This window comes from Archocentrus centrarchus, chromosome 9 (assembly GCF_007364275.1).
Source record: "Archocentrus centrarchus isolate MPI-CPG fArcCen1 chromosome 9, fArcCen1, whole genome shotgun sequence".
In the NCBI taxonomy this organism is placed as follows: Eukaryota; Metazoa; Chordata; class Actinopteri; order Cichliformes; family Cichlidae; genus Archocentrus; species Archocentrus centrarchus.
In genome coordinates this window covers 5,308,325-5,333,334 of record NC_044354.1, presented here as the reverse complement: position 1 = coordinate 5,333,334, position 25,010 = coordinate 5,308,325, and the positions used below count along the sequence as shown (strand labels likewise).

General features: G+C 40.3%; 1 protein-coding gene across 1 annotated transcript; it reads left to right on the top strand.

The window, feature by feature from the left end:
• Window positions 1-1,482: 1,482 nt before the first annotated feature.
• On the top strand, window positions 1,483-20,454 carry mthfd2l (methylenetetrahydrofolate dehydrogenase (NADP+ dependent) 2 like). Its single transcript, XM_030737900.1, has 8 exons — window positions 1,483-1,625; window positions 3,849-4,033; window positions 4,301-4,423; window positions 5,727-5,879; window positions 9,683-9,790; window positions 13,558-13,650; window positions 19,692-19,817; window positions 19,953-20,454. Exons 1-8 carry the CDS (start codon window positions 1,483-1,485, stop codon window positions 20,066-20,068), a joined length of 1,047 nt encoding a protein of 348 aa, XP_030593760.1. The 3' UTR covers window positions 20,069-20,454.
• Window positions 20,455-25,010: the final 4,556 nt, after the last annotated feature.

The following is a 25,010-nucleotide window of genomic DNA, read 5'->3' as shown; positions in this document are numbered from 1 at the left end:
TGGTTTTAATTGACGTGCCAGTTCAGTTAATATATCAGATATTTGCTGCCATCTTGTGGAAAAACATGACATGTTGCTGTAACAATGCTTTTCATTTTTGGTCATCACTTCCTTTATTGTGCCATCAACATGGCTGTATGCTGTATAATATCCTTGGAACGAAACACTTTTCTTTTGACAAGGATGCACAATATCTCATCTGGGAATTTATCAATGCACAAAAAAATTATTTGCAGTGTCATGTAACAGCAAGAAGGTCCTGGGTTTTAACTGACTGACTGTCAGGGGCTTTTTATGGGTGGAGTTTGCTGGTTGCCTGTCCAGGGTGTACCTAGGCTCTCACCCTATCACAGTTGGGATTGGGTCCAGTTGCCCCATGAGCTTGAACAGGATAAGTGGAAGAAAATGGATGGATGGATGGATGGGTTTATATATGGGGTTTTGATCCAGTCTAATTATCAGCTGAGCAAGGACTTCTGGGGCTTAATTAGTGAGCTTTACAGATGCTATAGCATAAGATTTTGTGATTTTTGGACAAATGCTAATCTTCCCAGGTGCTGATGGTAGCATGATATTTATCATAAAGACCTAAGATGGGATGACCTCATTTAACAGTCAAAATAATCAGAAAAAAATCCCCTAAGCAAGTTTAACTACTTTAACACTATTTTGGCTAGTGACACTGACACAAACTCAAACCTGTGGCCTTTCAGTTATTTCATATTTTGAATGTCCATCCAGAAAATCCCAACGTGTCACAGACATGTCAAGGTTAAAAACAATGCTAGTTTTCACTTTATCAGTGCATAAATGTACCTGAGTATTTGTATCTCGTTACTTCCCAGTACTAGTTACTAGAGTGACCAGGGACTTTATGTGGAACTCTACAGAACTGTTATCCCTTTATCCTTGTCCCACATGTTGAGACAATGTCCCACATTGTGACTGGCTTTAGTTGTACAAATGTCAGCATCTGACTCTCACCAGAAGCCTGTGGTTGAAAAAAGAAATGTGCTGATCAACAGAATGGAAGATGATTAGCAGAGCAGCAGCTCAAATAATGTTGACAGCAGTTTGATCAGTTAATGCATTAGATAAAGGAGTTGTAGATTTTCCTATAATTAATGCCAGATATTTAATTGACTTAAATACACTGTGTGTGTTTAAGTCAGATATTAAAATTTCAGACCATAAGTCCCACATTATCCCAGACAACCACACTCTTTGCCCCTCATCTGGTCACTGTGGGCCTTCTTTGCCATAACAGCTGCAGCTCATTTCATGAATGCACCCTCTGGTATTTTACATAACAAAGAGGCAACCTCTGCCTCACAAGCCAAAAGACGCGCAGTGTATATAATGCACAGAGTGTCATTCATCATTGTCTTCATGCTTCCCTGCCCCCTCTCGTGCACGCGCACACGCACGACGTACAAACACACACACTCTACGACACACACACACACACACACACACACAAACATGGCGGCCTCTATTTCACCGCTACGCTCCTCCTTCAGGATTTGTAGCCCGTTAACGTTACACCATCACTGCTGTCGGGCCAAAGTGCGGATGCACAGAAAATGCGAGAGTCAAAGGAGACATCTACACCAGTCGGCGACGAGGTAAAATGCACCACGTCTAAAACAACGCCGCATTTTCTTTTAATATACGGTATTACTTTACGTAGGGCGCTCAGGTCTGGCGAGGGCGTGCGTAACGTCACGTGTCAGAGGGTGGTGATTGACAGCAGGTTTCACCGTTCACGGTAGAGAGGATAGGTTAAGCGGGCGCGTTTTTAGCTGCAGTGCAAATTGCAAGAATATTTAAAACGACTGTTTTGTCAACAAACGTGTCAGAGTTACATAACCCGCACACAGCCTCACCGGCTGCAGCTCAGCCTTTATGAACACAACACACACTCTATAATGTTGGCTGCAGCTGATGGATGGAGAGCGCTGTCACCTACACCTTGATGCCAGGCACCTGAATCCCTGCAGGGCCGTGCAGTGTTTCAAGTTAGGGGTGATGTGGGGATAACAGGGTAGCATCCTTAAAAATAAATATGGAAAAGACTAAATAATGTAGTCAATAATCCTGCATATTTTCATATATGGTCGTGGTCCTTTAAAACTAAGCCAAATACCTTAACAACATTTTATTAAGTATACTTTGCCAGTACCGGTTTGAACCACCTTTTGCCTTCAGAACTGCTTTAAACTTTTGTGGCACAGATTCAACAAGGCACTGAAAACATTTTCCAGAGACTTTGGTCCATATTGACATGATAGCATCACGCTTTTGCTGCAGATTTGTCAGCTGCATGTGCATGTAGTAAATCTCTCATTCCACTGCATCCCAAAGTTGCTCTATTGGACTGAGGTCTGCTGACTGTGGAGGCCATTTGAGTACAGTGAACTCAATGTCATGTTCAAGAAACCAGTTTGAGTTGATCTGACCTTTGTGCATTATCCTAGTGATTCACACTTTTAAATTTAGCAAGTGAATCAAAGACATTCTTTGATTTTCACTGGCAACTGTTTGACTATTATTTAAGGATTATCTCCACCCCAAACGACTCTGAAATCCTTACTTGCCATAGACCTGCGTCATGCTAGCTTTATCTGGAGCAGTTTGTACTCCATCCATCCATCCTTGGCTGCTTATCTGGGTCGCAATGGCAGCAGTGTACGCAGAGATGCCCAGACCTCCATCTCCACAGCCACTTCCTCAGTTCATTCGGCAGTATGCTGAGGCATTCGCAAGACAGCAGTTTACACTGTGTCGTTTTGATGGCTGTAGTCATCACTGTCTTTGCACATTTCCTCCTTTTTGTATTTGTACCATCTGATTTCACTGTGTTTTAAAAGTCTGTCACCTGGTAGGTAGAAGCATAGACAGTATAAACATGACCTAGCTTCTTGGCTGAAAAGCAATGCCAATACACAAGTGCCTTAAACCTCCTGACTTTTAATTGGTTGCACAAAGACTTCCAGTTGTATAGATGTCTATGGGAAAACTGTCTTCATCTCCCTTTCTCTGTGACCTTGGTAAACGCTTTGCTCATGAGATCATGGACAGTTTTTGACAAATGGCCTTGCCAGTAGGAAGAATGTAAAACCAACAATGATTCAGACATCTGACAGTTGAGGCAAGCTCTCTTGAGACATGATCCATTCTTATGTACCTGCTTTGTGCTGCAATATTTTGTGAAAATTGTATGCTCTCCTTTGCAGTTTTTACTCCTTGCAAAGCTAAGCGGGCCCTCGAATGGACCCTTTGATGGGCAGATTTTGGCCCCTGGGCCGTATGTATGACATCCCTGCTCTGTGATTTTAACATTTCTTACAATACTGGACACATTTCTGTCATTAGAAATAGTGCACCCATAATGCTGGTGTGACAGAAAAATATAGCACAGGGTTTCACTATTTACTTATTATGGACCAGACAGTTTATTAGTAATAAGTGGCTTATTGATTGATCCATAATAAAACTAAAGGAGTAATTCATGGGTAAGGAGTGACACTAATATAGAACTTGGAAAAAGTAAATGAAATCTGTATGGATTTTCTGTTGCTTGCACAATGTTACCAGTATTACACCATTCAAATTAGGTCCTCAGTATTCTGCTTTGTCTTTTCCCAAGTAATCATTTGGCCATGTAGTCTGTAGAATGTGTAAAAATAGGTGAAAACCTGGCTAATTTTTCTTATTTTGATATCAGTCAACTAGCTGTTTATTTTTTTAAAAGTTCACTGTTAAATGTGTCTCTATTAAATTCATCTTTCATCTTTTATGTAGCGTATTGGTGCATTTATTCATGTCTTTTCCCTTAATCTCTCCAGGCACGCTGCTGTGGTGATTTCGGGAACAGAATTAGCTCGTCAGCTCCACAGAGAAATCCAACGTGATGTGGAAGAGCTGGTAGCTCAGGGCAACATGAGACCACATCTAGGTGTGGTCTTAGTGGGGGATGACCCAGCCAGTCACACCTATGTCAGGAACAAGACCCGCGCAGCCAGCATCCTGGGTCAGATACGAGCGGCGCATGCATTCTTAAACACTATTCATAAAATCTTTCGTGCAGTGCTGCCAACATGGCATAAATATAACTAATGCTGCACATATTTTTAAGAATACATGCATATACAGATCAAAATGCACAAACATGTTTGTCAAAGCAAAAGTAATGTAAATTTAAAATAATCAAAAAATATAACAAAGTGTGTTTAAAATAATCATACAAAAGCGCACGACTGCATCTTGATGGTTTGTATGAAATGGGTGTGCTCTCCAGGTATTTCCAGTGATACAGTGGTGCGGCCCAGCTCAGTGTCTCAGGAGGAGCTGCTAGAGCTGATTGACAAGATGAATCGTGACTGGAGGGTCAGCGGCTTATTGGTGCAGCTGCCACTTCCAGGTGAACAAAGGCACCACGGCTCCAGAAGCACCCTCCGTGACATCGTGTTAACTGGTCTACAGTTGTGCTGATTCTGTGTCTGCAGTTAACAGATGTTATACTTGTAAAGTTTTATATATACAGAATATATACTCTTGCCAGCCACTTTATTAGGTATACCTTGCTAATAATGGGTTGAACTCTTTTGTCTTAGGAACTGCCTTAAATCTTTGTGGCAGAGATTTGACAAGGTACTGGAAACATTTGCACAAGACTTTAGTGCATATTACTTCAGATTTGTCAGCTGCATGTGCATGATATAGATCTCCCATTCCCATCTGAAAGGTGCTCTATTGGACTGCGTTCTGGTGACTGGAGGCCATTTGAGTACAGTGAACTAACTCACTGTCATGTTCAAGAAACCAGTTTGAGTTGGTCTGAGTTTTGTGACGTGGCGTGTTATCCTGCTGGAAGCAGACATCAGAAGATGTGTACACTGTGGTCATAAAGGGATAAACATAGTCAGCGGCATTACTCAGGCAGGCTGTGGTGTTTAAACAATGCTCAGCTAATACTAAGGGACAAAAATGTGCCAAGAAAATATCCCCTGCACCATCACACCACCACAAGCTTGAACCATTGATATGAGACAGGATGGAGTCACGCTTTTATGTTGTTTATGCCAGATTCTGTACTTACCATCTGAATGCCACAGCAGAAATTGAGACTGATGCTTTTCCAACCTTTTCTCCTCCAGCTTCAGTGAGCTTGTGTGAATTCTAGTCTCAGTTTCCTGTTCTTATCTGACAGGACCTGGTGTGATCGTCTGCTACTGTAGCCTGTCTGCTTCAAGGTTCAATATGATGCACGTTCAGAGATGCTCTTCTGCCTACCTTGATTGTAATGAGTGATTATTTGAGTTACTGTTCCCTTCCTATTAGCTCGACTCAGTCTGGTCATTCTCCTCTGACCTCTGACATCAACAAGGCATTTTTGCCCAGAGAACTTCCACTCACTGGATATTTTTTCTTTTTCTCTGTAAATCCTAGAGATGGGTGTGTGGGAAAATTCTGGTAGATCAGACATCAACAGCCACGCCACATTCAGATCACCTTTTTTCCCCATTCTGCTCAGTTTGAACTTCAGCAGATCAGCACCGAGTTGCTGCCACGTGATTGGCTAATTAGATATTTGCCTTAACAAGCAGTTGAACAGGTGTACCTAACAAAGTGGCTCATGAATGTATGTGGTCATTGTTTCAAGTCTTTGTTCAGTTATATACAGGATATAAATGAGCTTATGTTCCGCTCCCTTCTCTTTTTAGAACACATAAATGAGCGAGCAGTATGTAACGCTATTGCTCCAGAGAAGGATGTAGATGGTTTCCATATTGTGAATATCGGTAAGCTGTGCCTGGACCAGAGATCCATGGTACCTGCCACTCCTGCAGCTGTCTGGGAGATCATCAAACGAGCAGGTAAGCCTCCCAGTATTCTTCAAAACATTTACTCAGTTTGTTTGCAGTTTGTTTTAAAACTTAATTTCTATGTAATGTTGTGTGTCATGGTTTTATGTATTTTATTGTTTCTGTTATTGTGACTTGCCTTTCACTCTCTTGTTTACTTTTGCAGCTGCAGCTCAGTAATCCTCTAGAGGGCAGTAAAGACTTAAAATGTAACTGAATCGTGTGTTTATAAATACATCATTGATATCTTGATATAATTTTGCAGAAAGTAAATTTTGTGAAGCTTCTGATGCCTGGCATGCAAAGAAATTATAAGTTAATTTCTTTGCATGCCAGGCCCGCTATTGGTGCCTGATATAGTATTTTTTTTTTTGCCATTTAAAATCTCTCATCCAAAAGGCTTCTTCAGTTCTCAAACCAAAAGGTGGAGAGATCCAGGTATTTAAACCCCAGTGGGTGTAGTTCCCTGGAGGTGGTTGTGACCCACTATTGTTCATGTGCATAATCACATGCGTCAAGGTGTGAAAGGAGGCGTGGGTCACTGCAGTCAGTGGTTTCAGGTGAAACCAATTTGGAACTTTGCTCCATTGTATTAAGTGACCTTTTGAGGTCACCTGAACAAAGGTGTGAATGGGGTTTGAGGCGCCTGGGGAGGGAGCTCAGGACAGCACTGTTAGCGGGGAAAAGTTGGTGACGTAATCCACCTCCTCTGTTCAATGATGGCTGTTCACAATGGACATAGATGGCTTCTTTTACTCCTCTTTCAAACTATCTGTTTTCCCAGTCCAAAATGTGAACATTGGCATCCTCAAAAGAGCGCCCTTTGACCTTTGTACAGCTGAGTCTCGTCTTGTCGAGGTGGCTCTTCTATGCTGTGCCATTCGTTTGTGAAGAGGCTGTTTGGTTTCTCCAATGTAGAGGTCCGAGCACTCTTCACTGCACTGGACAGCAGACACTACGTTGCTGATCTTGTGTTTGGGGGGTTTGTCCTTGGGATGAACCAGTTTTTGCCTCAGAGTGTGACTAGGTTTTGAGGATGCCAATGTTCACATTTTGGATCGGGAAGATGCAGATGAACAATAGTGGGTCATAACCACCTCCAGGGGACTACGCCCACTGGGGTTTAAATACCTGGATCTGAAGAAGCCTTTTTGTTGAGAGATGAAACATTTCAAGAACCAAAAAAGAAGTCCAGTTGCCCCTTTTTCAAGCTCCAGAGCCTACTGTGACCTGGATGACTGAGAACCTACACAGACACATTTCATCTAAAATATGTCGTCTGTATGATTGTACCTCACATATACGCTAGAAAGGGTACACATTTTCTGGTAACTGCCATTTTGCATTGAGTAAACATATATTAGTATAAAATGTTTTTTTTTTTTTTTTTTTTTATATTTTAATTGTAACATGAATTAAAACTATAATGTTCCAGAGTTTCCTGAAAGATGTGAAAGTAACTTGAAGTACAGAAAAGTCTTTTTAGCTGCCTTTGAGGTAGTTTGGTTCATCATGATTATGATGGTGTTAGCAATATGGAGCAACTGTGACCTTTATGCTTCTCTATTCTATCAGCTTATCAGAACTTTTGGAATCCACTCTCCCACTCAATGTTGAAGCAGACGTCTCTTTTTAGATTGTGTTGGGAGCATAATCTGCTTGTCTATCTGAATGGCTGGGATGTTTCATATACTCAGCTATGTAAATACGCAACTTTTGTGAACTTGAAAACTATGCGCAGTATGTATAACAGTGAATTATTTGAGGTTGGTTGGAGATCCTAAAGTGAAAATAGTCTCAAAACAGTTACGTAGTAAGCCTGCCTGGATTAATAACGTCTTTTAACATCTTGTACCTACCTATCCATGGCAACACACGTGAACGCAGATGCAAGTTTAAAACTAAAATTATATTCACAGAAGCAAAAATGTTACCCAGTACCCAAAATCACATGTGTAAAAAAGTTATGGTTCCTCTTAACTTAAGGAGTTATACATGTGGTCATGAAGAAGAATGTTTTTGCAGGGCTGAGTGCAGTCACTGTGCATTATCTCCACTTTGGTCTCATCTGTCCAAAGGGCATTGTTCCAGAAGTCCTGTGGTTTATTCACAGAGAAGAGGCTTTCTCCTCTTGACTCTTTGAAACAAAGAATCTTTTTCTAATTGTACTGTCATGAATTTTAACATTTCACATTCTAACTCAGGCCTGCAGAGTCTGAGATGTTGCTCTTGTGTCTTTTGCAATTTTGAGCATTGCACGGTCTGACCTCGGGGTATACTGGGGAACTCCTCTCCTTTTGTGGCATTGTATGAACACACACCGGTTTGCTTCAGACCAGTAAACTTCCAAAATTTCTGCTTTTAATGGATTGTCAGCATCTGCTTTTATTGACGTGGTCACACTTGCTGATGAACAGTTAATCAAATGCAGCTGATTAGCTGCACATGGCTGCTACAGTCACAGGATTGCAGAGTCCTGTGAAACCAAGTTATACAATAACAGAAATGTAAAGCTTCAGTCTTTATGTTCCTCTGAAAGGTTTCAGGGTATGTTATGGCAAAAATTCAGATGAGCCCTAATGTTCTCTTTGCTTTGTAGTGTTTTTCTTTTTTTCCTTGCCAGCCTACTGTGCATGCCATTTATGTTAGAAAAGAGAGCCATGAAGATCTCTATCTCTCCAGTGTCCCTCGGATGTTTTCCTTGTAACTTTTGTGACATCATGATGATGATTTATTGCTGCGGTCTTTGAGATATTTTGAAATGTTGGAGACTTCTGGAAGGATATCAATGTATTATGAATCTACTTCCTTATCACTTCTTGAATTTCTTTTATTAGTACATATTGTGCTACTGGTAAATACTTTTAACTTCACACTTCTGAAAATTCTTTTCAACCAATGGTTAAACAGGGTTTTTTTTTTTTATTAACATAGCCAGTTGTGACCAGCTTTTAAAATGGACAAGCAGATAAACGCAGTGGTGAAAAATTGTTTTTTTCAGCTGAGACAACTTTCCAAAATTATGTCTCTTATTTCTCTTCGAGATTTAGAGAGGGTTTTGCATGCATTTGTGACCACCCGTCTTGATTATTGTAATGCACTTTATGTCGGTATTGACCAGGCTTCACTGTCGCACTTAATGTCCAGAATGCTGCTGCTCGTCTACTGACAGGGACACGTAAATGTGAGCACATCACCCCTGTTCTTGCTTCTCTACACTGGCTGCCTGTCTATTTTAGAATTAATTTTAAAATTTTATTGTTTGCTTTTAAAGTTTTGAGTGGCCTGGCCCCCACTTACCTAACAGACCTCTTACACACATACACCCCGAAAAGGTCCCTCAGGTCGGCTGTCCACCCCAAGTTGAGACTGAAACACCGGGGTGACCGAGCTTTTTCTGTGGTCGCGCCCAAACTATGGAATGGGTTGCCCCTCTATGTTAGGCTGGCCCAACACTAGAGGTCTTTAAATCTCATTTAAAAACATACCTTTTCTCTAAGGCATTTCAGAATATCAGTCTCTAGTTAGTTTGAATCAGTATGGGAACTGCTTTTATATTTTTATTTAGTGCTCATTTTATAGTTTATCCTTTTAAATTATTATTATTTTTATGTGTTTATTTTTTGTGTTGTATTGCTGTCTTTTATCTGGGAAGCCCTTTGTTCAACTTTGTTGTCTTTTAAAGTGCGCTATAAATAAATAAAGTATATAAATATAAATGAAGTTGGATTGGATTGGAACATGCCTGTCACTAGTCACTCAATTTTCCCCTCAGTTGAACAGTACAGTGAATCTAGCAACATTTCTTTGTGCAGGTATTGAGACTGTGGGAAAGAATGTCCTGGTCGCTGGTCGCTCCAAAAACGTTGGGATGCCCATTGCAATGTTGCTGCACACTGATCGCCACCACGAACGTCCTGGAGGTAAGAAAGTGTGTGTGTGCATGTCCATGTGGGTTTATCTGTGTTGTGAGTCAGCATTGTAAAATGACTGGCGTTCTGCTCTTTGTAGGAATTTAGGTATTTCACCATCGTGGCTTTCCCTGAAGGATATATGATGTTTGAGCTTTTGTCAGGATGTGACCAATAAATTAAAGCTTTAATGATTCCACACCTTTTTAATTAAACAAAAAAAGACAAAAAGCTGATGTACATCCTGCTGGGGAAGAAAAAAAAAAAAAACAGGGAGTGTGAAGGAAATCACAGGGTGAGACTTTTGGTAATTGAAGACAGATCAACACCTTATAAGGGTGCAGGAAGAAGGGATTGGATTTGGAAAGGTATTGCATGTTCAGATGAAGCAACCGAGATATGTGTAAGATTTCAAAGTGCAGCATTATTACAGGTCAGAACAACACAAAGGTGTACAGAACTCACAGCTACATGGCAAGTTAAGAGCTCAAAACACTGCAGTGGTCCCTGCAATCACTGCTAAAAGGAGAAGACATTCTTTATTCATCCACATGAGGACGTTTGGTCTGTGGACTGATGTATATTGTATATTTTATTTGAAATTGAAAGACCCAGTCCATTGCTTTAAACTATTTTGTGTAGCACATGCCTCAAATTGACAACCACTTTTAAGTTTTCAAATCAGCAGAGAAGAAAACATGACTTATTGCACTAATTTGAAATTTGAGCATAAAGTCTTTTATTTAATTCTTGCAGTACCAACTTTCAGCTTTCGTTGCATTATATTAGAACATGAAAATGATCCTAGTAAAGACTTTAGCTACGCAAACGAGTTGTTTGGAAACATCTATGCCAACGTTCAAGCAATGCAACTATGTAAAAAAGACACAAACAGGTATCATTTCATGAAAATGCTGTTTTACAGGATAAAAGGTTTATTTCTTTTAAGTGTCGATATTTCGTTTTATATTATTTTTGTATCCATGGGAAAGTGTGTATTTTACAGCAGGTGCTGCTCATAAAGTCTCATAAAGAATGAGTTGTAACTCCATTGATGCTCTTTGTTCATTTAGTCCAGAGATCCTCGCGTCCAGGCCTCGAGAGCCGGTGTCCTGCAGGTTTTAGATGTATCTCTGCTTCAACACACCTGAGTCAAATATAGAAGTCATTAGCAGGACGCTGGAGAACTTGACTGCAGACTGAAGAGGTAATTCAGCCATTTGATTCAGGTGTGTTGGCTCAGGGACACATCTAAAACCTGTAGGACACTGGCTCTCGAGGCCTGGATGCGAGGATCCCTGATTTAGTCAAAGGTTATGGGCATAATCTTTACTAATTCCAGGTATATTGTGTTTTCTTTATGTGAAGAATCTTTTAGATTTACAGGAGTTAACCATATGCTGTATTCTGTTAGTATCTGGGTCATCTATTACTAAGTTTTGTCAGTTGATTAATCATCAGTGCTGTTAGAAGGTATAAATAGTTAGTAAGAGGTAACCTCTGTAAGAACTTGTTCTTATAGATACTTGGCAACGTGTAAAAGATTGAATTTGTGAACTGGTGCAGCCAGTTCCAGGTCTTCTGAGCCATTATATGCAGACTGGAATTAACACATACATGCCAGACACATGAAACCGACACGTGACACAGAAGGTTTCTTGTTCTTTAGACAATATCAAACATACAGCAGAAAACATAGCAAATATCACTGCATCACTAATCGCTCATATGCGCACGCACACACGCACACACACTGATTTGTTTCCCACAACACGAGTTATACAGCTCCACACATTTCATCAGGTCTAAGATATGCATTTTTGATGCGCTGTGACTTGCCTTTCCTTCCCTCTTATCTTCTCAGAATACCTCCTTGGATTACACCTACAATACTGGTCCAGTTCACTTATGACTTTGCAAGATGCCCTGACACACCTAAACAGAGATTAAAGTTACTATCACGCATTTGTTGTTGCATTTCCTCATTGTGTAATGTCTGACTTAGGGTGTCCCTTCCCCACCACTGTGGCAGTTTTTTTTTTTTTTGTAGAGCTGTAAGAGAACAGCAGATACTACAGTAATGTAGCAGAACGAAGTGAATATTTACACCATAAATGTATGAAAACTGCTTAACAGAATCAATACAGTTCACTCCCATAGGAAAACCTAAATTTCATTCATTAGGTTAGGTTTTGACCTGCGCTAAATTTGTTGATTGTTGGCATCAATTAGGCACTATCATCTCCTAAACTGCACCTCCTAACAATTTCTGAACAATGGTAGATTGGTCAATAACTTGACATATTCATCAACAAGTTCAGGAGAGTTTTACTATTCCCTAATCTTGATGAAAAAAAACCTCTTGCTTCTGCCACTTTAAACATGTGGAGACAGCAGTGAATGAAAAAAAAAAAAGCCCTAGGAAAGCTTAAAGGAATGTTGTCGCTAATCAGAATAACCTAGCATTTTTAGAAGTACTAAAAGAAGAGCTTTCATGGTTGAATTACCATGTTTCTTTTTTTTTAAATTACCATGTTTCTGGTAAGTTATTCATATATAGCTTTTTAAAGCCCTATGCAAAAAAAATTACGACATTTTATTCATCTGCATTGTATCTAGTTGGTGATAGAAGTCAATTCAATTCAATTCAATTCAATTCAATTCAATTCAATTCAATTCAATTCAATTCAATTCAATTCAATTCAATTCATTATTTATATAGCACCAAATCCCAACAGTCACCTCAAGGTGCTTTATATTGTAAGGTAAATACCCTACAATAATTACAGAGAAAATCCAACAATCAAAACGACCCCCTATGAGCAAGCTGGAAAAACTCCCTTTTAACAGGAAGAAACCTCCAGCAGAACCAGGCTCAGGGAGGGGCAGTCATCTGCCCCAACCGGTTGGGGGTGAGGGGAGGGAGACAGGACAAAAGACATGCTGTGGAAGAGAGCCAGAGATTGACAATAACTAATGATTAAATGCAGAGTGGGATATAAACAGAGTAAAAAGAGGTGAATGAAAAGAAACACTCAGAGCATTATGGGAACCCCCCAGCAGTCTAGGCCTATAGCAGCATAACTAAGGGAGGTTTCAGGGTCACCTGATCCAGCCCTAACTATAAGCTTGATCAAAAAGGAAAGTTTAAAGCCTAATCTTAAAAATAGAGAGGGTGTCTGTCTCCTGAATCCAAGCTGGGAGCTGGTTCCACAGAAGAGGGGCCTGAAAGCTGAAGGCTCTGCCTCCCATTCTACTCTTAAGTATCCTAGGAACCACAAGTAAGCCAGCAGTCTGAGAGCGAAGTGCTCTATTGGGGTGATATGGGACTATGAGGTCTTTGAGATAAGATGGGGCCTGATTATTCAAGATGTTGTATGTAGGAAGAAGAATTTTAAATTGTATTCTGGATTTAACAGGGAGCCAATGAAGAGAAGCCAATATGGGAGAAATCTGCTCTCTCTTTCTAGTCCCTGTCAGTACTCTAGCTGCAGCATTTTGGATCAACTGAAGGCTTTTCAGGGAGCTTTTAGGACAGCCTGATAGTACTAAAAAATTTAATAGGCTGGACTTTTGTAATTCTTTACTAATTTCATCTCTCAATAAAATCTCAGAGACTGAGATCCATAACCATAAACCAACATAACCATAAAAGATCAGTGTAAAGCTAAAAAAAAAAACATGTGCAAGGCAAGATACTATAGAAGTGAGAAATTGACTTCTGTATTTAAAAAAATATAATTGGTATAGAAACCTCAAAATATCCTTTTTCCGCTTAGGTGATGCCACGGTGACCATTGCCCACAGATGTACTCCAAGAGAACGTCTGAAAGAGCTAACCAGCCTGGCTGACATCATTATTGCAGCTGCAGGTAACTGGATCACATCTGTCTGTTTTTTCACAACTGAAGATGTAACTACCAAAGTGACACATGTCATACTGAAGAAAGAAAAAGTCTTTTGAATGATTGAAATGACGCACGCAAACCAGTTCAGGCACGCAGTTTGGGTCGTCCTGCATCATGAATGCATGACATCCCTCGCTTTTTGTGACATTATTCACAAAAGTAATGCTGCCATACATTACTGCCTGTTATTTCAACCCACACTGATTAATGGTTATTTATTTCTTTATTTGGCTGACGGATGACGTCACTGGTCAACTCATTTGTAGTTTGTATCAAGCATTATTCTCTTCAAGTTGTGTGATTATTTTGATCATTAAAAATATACCCAATACACTGCAAAGAAGTGGATCGATAATATGCAATATGATGGGTGCTGATTGTCAAATGCACTTGATTAACTGATCAGCAGCAGGTGTGGCTTCTAGAGAAGCAGAACTTAGGTGTGTGATAACACATGTCCCATTAAATTCCCCCCAAGATCAGACCATGCAATGGTATAAGAAAATGCTCAGACTCTACAGGTCTCAGTTAGCTTGTTAAATGTTAAAGTTTATGACAGTACAATTAGAAAAAGACTGAACAAGTATGAGTTGCTTGGAAGTGCTGTCAGTTGAAATCCTTTTCTCTCTAAAATAAACATGTCAGCACAGCTTAAGTTTGCAAATTTGGATCTTCTGGAGCAAAGTTCTTTGGGCAGATGAGACCAAAGAGGAGGCGTTTGGCTGTAATGCACAGCACCAACATTTGAGAAAACCCAATCAGCACAAAACCTCAGGGCTGGCAATTCTGGGCTTGTTTTACAACAGGACCCGGGCACCTTACATTGTGTACATTGCATCGACCATGAACTCCAAAGTATCCTAGAGTGTCAGGCCATCTGTCTGACAGCTATGGTTCAGCCCAAACTGGGTCTTACAAGAAGACAGTGATTTCAAGCACAGCAGCAAATCTACAACTGACTGAAAAAGAAAAGAATCAAGATGTTGCAATGGCCCGGCCAAAGTCCAGACCTCAACCTGATTGGGATGCTGTGGCGGGACCTTTAGAGAGCTACTGTATGTATAAATTAATGCCTGCAAGCCTCAATTAACTAAAGCAAAGTCATAAAGAAGAGTGGGCCAAAATTCCTCCACAATAATGTGGGAATCTGATAAAGTCAATCAGAAATAACTGCTTCACATTATTGCTACAGAAGGTGGTTCTACGAGCTGCTGAATCATTCAATTCAATTCAATTCAATTCAATTTTATTTATATAGCACCAAATCACAACAAACTGTCGCCTCAAGGCGCTTTGTATTGTGGGTAAAGACCCTACAATAATACAGAGAAAACCCAACAGTCAAAACGACCCCCTATGAGCAAGCACTTGGCGACAGTGGAAAGGAAAAACTCCCTTTTAACAGGAAGAAACCTCCAGCAGAACCAGGCTCAGGGAGGGGCAGTCATCTGCCGTGACCGGTTGGGCTGAGGGGAGAGAAAGACATGCTGTGGAAGAGAGCCAGAGATTAATATCAATTAATGATTAAATGCAGAGTGGAGTATAAACAAAGTAAATAAGGTGAATGAGAAGAAACAGTGCATTATGTGAACCCCCCAGCAGACTAGGCCTATAGCAGCATAACTAAGGGATGGTTCAGGGTCACCTGATCCAGCCCTAACTATAAGCTTTATCATAAAGGAAAGTTTTAAGCCTAATCTTAAAAATAGAGAGGGTGTCTGTCTCCTGAATCCAAGCTGGAAGCTGGTTCCACAGAAGAGGGGCCTGAAAGCTGAAGGCTCTGCCTCCCATTCTACTCTTAAGTATCCTAGGAACCACAAGTAAGCCAGCAGTCTGAGAGCGAAGTGCTCTGTTGGGGTGATATGGTACTATGAGGTCTTTGAGATAAGATGGTGCCTGATTATTCAAGACCTTGTATGTGAGGAGAAGGATTTTAAATTCTATTCTAGATTTAACAGGGAGCCAATGAAGAGAAGCCAATATGGGAGAAATCTGCTCTCTCTTTCTAGTCCCTGTCAGTACTCTAGCTGCAGCATTTTGGATCAGCTGAAGGCTTTTCAGGGAGCTTTTAGGACAGCCTGATAATAATGAATTACAATAATCCAGCCTAGAAGTAATAAATGCATGAATGAGCTTTTCAGCATCACTCTGAGAAAGGATGTTTCTAATTTTAGAAATATTGCGCAAATGCAAAAAAGCGGTCCTACATATTTGTTTAATATGTGCATTGAAGGACATATCCTGGTCAAAAATGACTCCAAGATTTCTCACAGTGTTACTGGAGGCCAAAGTAATGCCATCCAGAGTAAGTATCTGGTTAGACACCATGTTTCTAAGATTTGTGGGGCCGAGAACAAGAATTTCAGTTTTATCTGAATTTAGAAGCAGGAAATTAGAGGTCATCCAGGCCTTAATGTCTTTAAGACATTCCTGCAGTTTAACTAATTGATGTGTGTCATCTGGCTTCATTGATAGGTAAAGCTGAGTATCATCTGCATAACAATGAAAATTGATGCAGTGCTTTCTAATAATACTGCCTAAGGGAAGCATGTATAATGTAAATAAAATTGGTCCTAGCACAGAACCCTGTGGAACTCCATAATTAACCTTAGTGTGTGAAGAAGACTCCCATTTACATGAACAAATTGGAGTCCATGGTGTCCTTTGATGTGGTTTCACTTTTCACTTGCATACCTACAACTGAGGCAGTGGAGACCGTCAGAAGACGACTACAGGAAGACGATTCCTTACTGAACAGAACCAGCTTCACCCCAGATCAGATTTGTGCACTTTTAGATCTCTGCCTTACCACAACATATTTTAAATACAATGATGGATTCTACAGACAGAAGCATGGATGTGCCATGGGTTCCCCAGTGTCTCCCATTGTAGCCAACCTTTACATGGAGGAAGTGGAAAGTAAAGCTCTTGGTTCTTTCAAAGGGAAGGCACCTAGCCACTGGTACAGATATGTAGATGACACCTGGGTCAAAATCAAAACCCAAGAAGTAGAAGCCTTCACTCGTCACATTAACTCAGTGGATAAATACATACGTTTTACCAGGGAGGACACCAGAGATAACAAGTTACCATTCCTGGACTGTGCGGTGCTTATCGAGGAAGATGGAAGCCTCAACATTGAAGTTTACCGGAAGCCCACACACACAGACCAGTATCTCCTCTTTGACTCCCACCACCCTCTGGAACACAAACTTGGGGTGATCAGGACCCTACAACACCGTGCGGAAAGTGTTCCCTCTAAGGCAGAAGGGAAGCATAAGGAACACACACACATTAAGAAAGCCCTCAAAACATGCGGTTACCCCAACTGGGCCTTCATCAAATCAGCTAAGATGCACAGGAATGAAGGCCAAACACAAACTACAGAGAATGGGAAGGACAAGAGGAACAACATTGTCATCCCATATGTGTCAGGCTTGTCAGAGAAACTCAGAAGAATTTTCTCCAAGCATGACATCTCAGTATACTTCAAACCAAGTCACACCCTAAGACAAAAACTGGTTCATCCCAAGGACAAACCCGCCAAACACAAGATCAGCGATGTAGTGTATGCTGTTCAGTGCAGTGAAGAATGCTCGGACCTCTACATTGGTGAAACCAAACAGCCTCTTCACAAACGAATGGCACAACATAGAAGAGCCACCTCGACAGGACAAGATTCAGCAGTACATCTGCATCTGAAGGAAAAAGGGCACTCTTTTGAGGATGCCAATGTCCACATTTTGGACAGGGAAAACAGATGGTTTGAAAGAGGAGTGAAAGAAGCCATCTATGTCCACTGTGAACAACCATCATTGAACAGAGGAGGTGGATTACGTCACCAACTTTCCCCCGCTTACAGTGCTGTCCTGAGCTCCCTTCCCAGACGTCTCAACCCCCATTCACACCTTTGTTCCAGTGACCTCAATAGGCCACAGGAAACAATGGAGCGGAGTCCTAAATTGGTTTCAACTGAAACCACTGATTAAATATGACCCACGCCCCCTTCACACCTGGGCACATGTGTTCAAGCACATGATCAATAGAGGGTCATAACCACCTCCAGGGGACTACGCCCACAGGGGTTTAAATACCTGGGTCTCTCCACCATTTGGTTGAGAACTGAAGAAGCCTTTCGGATGAGAGGTGAAACGTCTTCAAGAAACAAAAAGAAGTCCAGTCGCCTTTTTCAAGCTCCAGAGATGCCAAAGTATTCTTGGGCAAGATACTGAACCTTGAGTTGCTCCCAATGCATTAATTGGAGTGTGAGTGTGTGTGAATGGTAAATGGACTGGTTCTTATATAGCACTTTTCTACTCTACTTTGAGGACTCAATGCGCTTTATACACCATGCCTCATTGACCCAATCATATAAGCACTTTTGTCTATGGCTAAGCGCTTTCTATGTCACTCACATTCATACTCTGACAACTGCATCAGAGAGCAACTTGGGGTTCGGTATAGAAAGGTGTAACAGCGGTTCTATCCTCCAGTGTACACTCCTTTACGTCAGTGCCAGATTACTTTTCATAAGTTGGAACTGGCCTACTTAGAATTACGTGGGCTAATACTGCAAAAAAAAAAAAAGAGGTGGAATTATGAAAAGTGCTCACCAGCCCTTACTTGAACTGATCTTCTTGGAATCTAGAAGCTGACATTTCTGTGTATTTGCCTGTTTCTCTGGCCCATTTGTAGTCTCTGTTTGCACCTTTCAGGAAGAACAATAGTGCTTTGTGGCTGCTGGAATGTGCAACCATCAATCAGTGCACGGCTGTAATATTAAGTAACACAAAAGGGTGCCATGTCTTACTCTGCTTGTCATAAATGGTCTATTTCCTGATGACTCACACCTGAATTTCTTTTCATGCAACTGTTTGGTTTAGGTTGGGATGTAGAAGCTGCATTTACGCTGTGGATTCCATCTATCTTCATGCCTTTTGGGAACCGGCACGCGTTTCGGTTCTGTTGAAAGCCAAATATATGCTGACGGATTAACTGGCTGTGTAATCTGTAGTAATTGCAGTTAGTGGGCTTGGCATTTAGTTTAGTTTCATGCTGCCATGGAAGTTTACAGTTCTAGTTTAACAAGATAAACCTGTTATTTAATTGTTATCCGTCTGCGTTTTGGGTCCATTGTTGATTAGCTGTACTCTAAGTGGTGTCTGAGGAGTTCAAATTGATTGTTTTTCAAATATGATATGATAAATTGGACAGATGCTGCAGAACATTTGTGTCTGTTATTTTTACATTCAGGTTTAAGAGCGCTCAACTTCAATGCCAAAGATGTTCCTAATTTTTTTGGGTGACTGGGTGGGCAATCCCACGATATGTGAAAATGATCTGCCATCAATTTTACCACTTCCAATGTTTACATTTGTTTTTCAATTTGATAATTTTTCTAGCTTCACTGGTGTTTGTAATTGTCTGTTCTCATGAAAAACAGCTGGGCAAAGTGTCCAATTTGAAAAGTAACTTTAAAAAGTTTAAACATACAGTGCCCTCCATGATTACTGGCACAAAGACACAGTTTTTATAGTTTTGCCTCTGCATACAGCCACAGTATAAATCAAGCAATCACTATATGTTTGAAGTGCAGACTTTGAGCTTTAATTCAAGAGGTTGCACAACAAAACTGCATGAATTGTTAAAGAATTACACTCATTTTTATACACAGTCCCCCATTTTCATGGCCAGGTGAGGCCTGCTCCCTTGCTGTTTTGTGACAAATGAAGCAGACATAATATCTGAAGTTCATTCAAAGCATTTAATTTGTATGTTATAGTTTTTCATTTGAATGCAATTTTAAATATGAGGCGCAAAGTGATGTTAGTGCAAATGAGGGAGGCCATCAAAACCCAAATAAACCTTTTAGAGAAACAGCAAAAACTTTAGAAATGGTCAGATCAACCATCTGTTGCATGAATGCACTGAGCAGCTCAACAACACCAGAAGGACTGAATGAGCACAGTTATTTAGTATAGTTATTTTTTGTCACCATGTCCTAGGCGTTCCTGGGCTGATCACTGCAGACATGGTAAAAGAAGGTGCAGCAGTCATTGACGTGGGCATAAATCGCATCAAGGACCCAAAAACGGGGAAACTCCGGCTCATCGGTGATGTGGACTTTGAGGGTAAATCATCAAAAAGTTGACTGCGTAACAATTTCTTTTTTACTGCTGACATTTTGTAACCAATTTATACCTATCTACTTAGTTTTTTTTCCCAAGAAAAACAGACTCCAAGTCATTTGTTGTGGCATGTTGTAGGAGTGAAGGAGAGAGCAGGTTTCATCACACCTGTTCCCGGAGGGGTGGGTCCAATGACTGTTGCCATGCTGATGAAGAACACTGTGACTGCTGCCAGAAATGCGCTGATGCATTAAAAGCACACACACACACACACACACACACACACACACACACACACACACACACACACACACACACACACACACACACACACACACACACACACACACGCATAAAGCCATTTATTTTAATAAAGGCTTTGCAGGACAGACGTCATACAGATGTGCAGACACAGATGCATACATATATCCAGGCACACGCACAAACACACCACTTGCCAAACATCTAACAAACTTTTATTTAAACATCTGTGAGCTCAAGACTCCACACCTGCTGGGAAATCTACTTGATATGTACTGCGTTTATATTATTTATTAAGTTATTTATTTCAGATTTCACTTTTTAAGAATTTATATTCATATTTTTTCTACTGATGTCAGTTTGGTTCATTTTGAGCATAATGAAATAATAAAAAATGATTCAGTGCCAAAACTGTTTTTTTTGTGTGTGTGTGATTTCCATTTATGTTTTGCTGTGCATTTGAGTGCAGAGTGAAAGATATAAGCATGCTGCAAAGTTCACCATGATCATAAGAAGAAGAAGAAGAAACAGCCTTTATTGTCCCACAGAGGGGAAATTTGGGTGTAACAGCAGCCGCAGTTATTATAAATATAAATAAAAATATAATAATTCACACTATTAAGAAAAGAATATATATAAAATCAACAAACAAGATTAACCTTAATACTACTAATAATAACACTATATACAATGTACATGATGTGCCTGTGTGTTGAACCTTAACAGGCCGGACTATTTACAGTATATTATATATTATCCTACATTGTGTAGGTTATTGTGGTTTTTGTTGGGAGCAGTGATGGTTATAAAGTCTTACAGCTGCTTAAGTAAGTTATGGACCTTAATTAGGCTGCTGACTCCTGGTCTTACAGACAACTTTTCATGAAGTGCAGAGAAGCTGATTATTGCATCTTCCTCAATACCTCGTACCCAAAATGAGGAGAGTTCTGAAAGCAGGAACGTAACCTGTGAGGATATTCCCTAAAGTTGTTTCATCTTTTGATGGTCATAATAATTTGAGTAGTTCTATAGATTTCTGTCTCCCCATCTATTTCTTTAATGCCGGCACTGGAGCCTGGCTCTGCTGTCTTAAGGCTAGAGGTAGGACATCCAGGACAAGTCAGTCCATCACAGGGGTGATATACAGTGCTGTGAAAAAGTATTTGCCCTTTTCCTGACAAAGTGAAGTAGGCTAAAAGATCTCAAAAAGCTACACATCATGCCATAATATAAAATAAATGCCTGAGACACAGGCATTTTGTGTGTCACAAAAGAACCCAGAGGAACATCCAAGGAACTGCAGGCCTCCATTATCTCATTTAAAGTCAGAGGTCATGATTTAACAATAAGAAAAGAGGCTTGGGATCATGGGAGAGTTTCAAGGTGAAAATCACTGCTGACCAAAAAGAACACAAAGGCTCATCTCACATTTGCCAAAAAAAATATCCTGATGGTCCCCGAAACCTTTGGGAAAACATTCTGTGGACTGACAAGACAAAAGTTTAACTTTTAGGAAGGTGTGAGTCCTGTTACATCTGCATAAAACTATCAGTGTTTCTTAAAAAGAACATCATCATCCAACTGTCAAATGTGGTGATGGTAGTGCAATGCTATGGGGCTGCTTTGCTTTCAAGACATGAACGATGAATTTTTAAAAAAATGTTTAAATTTTACCTTTATTTAACCAGGAAGAAAAAAACATTGAGATTAAAATCTCTTTTCCAAGTGTGTCCTGGGTATGACAAATATACACAGAAATAATTGACGGAACCACGAATTCTGCTCTCTACCAGAAAATCCTGAAGGAGAATTAATGGCCATTAATTCATGCCCTGAAGCTTAAGCACACACTGGGTCTGAGACACACCAGCACATCTACTTCTGAATGGCTCATGGTCATTCAGAAGTGGACCCCCCCCCCCAAAAAAAAGCCAAAACAAAACAAAACAAAACAAAACAAAACAAAACAAAGCAAAAAAAAAGCCCCAAAACGAAGCTTTTGGAGTTGCCTCATCAGTCTGGACTTAAATCTGATTGAGATGCTTTGGCATGGCCATAAACAGGCCGTTCATGCTTGAAAACCCACCTGAATGAAAAGCTTCTGCAAAGAAGAGTGGCCCAAAATTCCTCCACAGTGACCCGAAAGACTCTTTGCCAGTTATCACAAACGCTTGATCACAGTTTCGGCTGCCAAGGGTTGCGCAACCAGGTATTGGGTTTAGTAATTAGTTTTTCACACAGAGCCGGGCAGGTTTGCATATTTTCTTTCCTTCATCTTTATCTAATATTAAAACTTGTTTGATGACCTGAAACATTTAAGTGTGACAAATATGCGGAAATCTAAGACATCAGGAAAGGGACAAATACTTTTTCACAGAACCGTACATACATTACCTGACCAAAAAAATACATTCTAATATTTCACTGGACCACCTTTATCGTTGATCACGGCATACTGTCTAAGCTGTTGCATAGATCCTATAAGCTTATGCAATGTTGTATTCATTTTTCACCGGGATCTTGTACTGATGATGGGATCATTGGACAACTGTGCAGACTTCTCTCCAGTACAACCCAAAGATTCTTAATGGGGTTAAGGTTCATGTGTGATAATGATGTCTCATGCTCCCTGAACCACTCTTTCACAATTTGAGCCCAACAAAGTGGTATTACCTTATCTTGGAATGTGCCCATGCCATCAATAAATAAATTACTGGGACAAATGTCATTGCTGAACCTTAACCTAGACCAACTGAAGCCAACCCAGTTCATACCGGCTTTTATACTCTTAACCCCGATATTAATTGTAATTAAACTTTTTAGTAATCATTACTTATTCTTTCATGTTTGGTAAAAATGTTGTTCCATTACTAAATCAAATCAGTTAACTGTACTTTTCTACTAAAATATAGAGTGTAATGAACTTGTTAAGCAGAGATTGCTAAAGATACCATGTTTTTGAAGTGAAGCGGTGGGGCATATTCAAACTCAGTCCTGCTGCAACAAGCACACCGGCAAGTTCACCAGCTCTAGACTGGTAATCTGCATTATCTAATGCAGCTCAATTCAACAGCTCTGCTTATTTCTTATTTCTTAAGAAAGTTTGTAATGTTCAGTTTACAATGTTATAAGTCACATCAATGGCTAGCCACTTGTCCAACCACGTGTTGCATTCAATACAACTTGAACATCAAAAGGATAATTAACCAGAGGAAATGTTGTTACTCATATTAACGACAACACACCTCAGGGTGGGGCAGCACGGTGGTGTGGTTGTTAGCACAGTTAGAATACCATCTGGAAGGCCTGGGTTCGATTCCACCTTGGCCGAGGCCCCTCCCTCCCTCTCTCTCTCTCTCTCTCTGTGGAGTTTGCATGTTCTCTGCGTGGCCTTTCTCCAGGTACTCCAGTTTCCTCCCACAGTCTAAAGACATGCACTTACTTACGTTAGGTTAATTGGAAAATCTAAATTGGCCATAGGTGTGAATGTGTTGGCCGTGCGACAGGCTGGTGACCTGTACAGGGTGTACCCTGCCTCTTGCCCTATGTCAACTGGGATAGGCTCCAGCCCCCCCCACCCCCTCGACCCTGGACAGGATAAGGAAGTGAATGGATGGATGCACACCTTGGGGTGGCTGTAGCTCAGGAGGTAGAGCAAGTCACCCACCAATCGGAAGGTTGTATCGTTGGACAAGATACTGAACCCTAAGTTCAAGCGTTGAACTGTGGGTTCAAGCGTTGGAGTATGGAGTGGAGTGCTCAGTCAGAGTAGAAAAATGCTATGTAAGACCTAGTCCAATTAACAAAATATAATTAGCTTTAAATGTTAAATTGGTTATTTGCTTTACATGTAAGTTTAGCTTAAAACAGTAATTTTATACAGTTCACTCTTAACCCAAATTAGTTGACTTTACTAGAAAATCGCATGGAAACCCATTGCCTTAAACCATTCTTGTTTTACGCAAAGATGAAACTAAACATCTTTAGTTGTGCTAACTTAGAACCTTAGTACAATGTATCAAACATGTTTAGTAGTATTTACTAAAATTGATTAGCTCACAGAAATATGAAGAAATTTATATGAGCTAGTCAATTTTAGTAAAGACCACTAAACATGATTAGTTTCATCTTTGCGTAAAAACTTAAATGATTTAAGGCAACAAGTTTCCACGTGATTTTCTAGTAAACTCAATTAATTTGGGTTAAGAGTGTACCGTAGACCTTAGGCATGATGGATGCATTGCTTCTATCCTGCCTCTTCTTACCCTGATGTGTCCATTTCCTTTAGCGTCACTAATAAGGCTACACAGCTGATTGGTGCCAACTGGGTTTGTGGAAATGTCTTCCTTTCCCTGTTAACCCTAGAGTTTTGTAACACTCTTGCAGTCACTTGGGTAAAAAAAAAAAAAATCACCCAATGTTTGAATTCTAGGTCAAAACACAGCCATGAACCACATTTATTCCTCACTATGGCTCATCACTATCTTTCGAGCTTTTAATAAAGTATTTCCCAGTTCTTAACCCAGTTTCAGTAGTTTCAGCAAATTGTTATATTATTTGCTTAATGTAAGAGCTTCTCTTAGTTATCCTTTTAGTAGAGCTATACAATGCAAACTAGAGAATGTGTAAAACACAATCCAGGAACTTTAGTTTTAATAACATATTGTTTTTAAAGTCTTGTTCAACTCTCAAGTTTTTACTTTACAAAGTAATCCTACAAGAGTTAGTGTTGACATGGATTTTATTTGGCAACACACTACATGATGTTGCATTGCAGCAAATGTCAAAAAAGTCTGAGCACAGTCTTATGCATAGAGGTTCATTTGCTGTGGACCTCCTTGAGGCTTTGGGAGACTCCATTATTCGCAAGGGGTCACCACAGCAGGTGGATGCTCATTTTTGATTTGGCAGAGCTTTTAATGCTTGATGTTTCAT

Bases quoted from the DNA above. Each gene is read 5' to 3' on its own strand.
- mthfd2l (XM_030737900.1), top strand. From the start codon at position 1,483: ATGGCGGCCTCTATTTCACCGCTACGCTCCTCCTTCAGGATTTGTAGC. The intron at 5,880-9,682 runs GTAAGCCTCCCA...TTCTTTGTGCAG, and splicing joins GGAGATCATCAAACGAGCAG to GTATTGAGACTGTGGGAAAG. The intron at 13,651-19,691 runs GTAACTGGATCA...ACCATGTCCTAG, and splicing joins CATCATTATTGCAGCTGCAG to GCGTTCCTGGGCTGATCACT.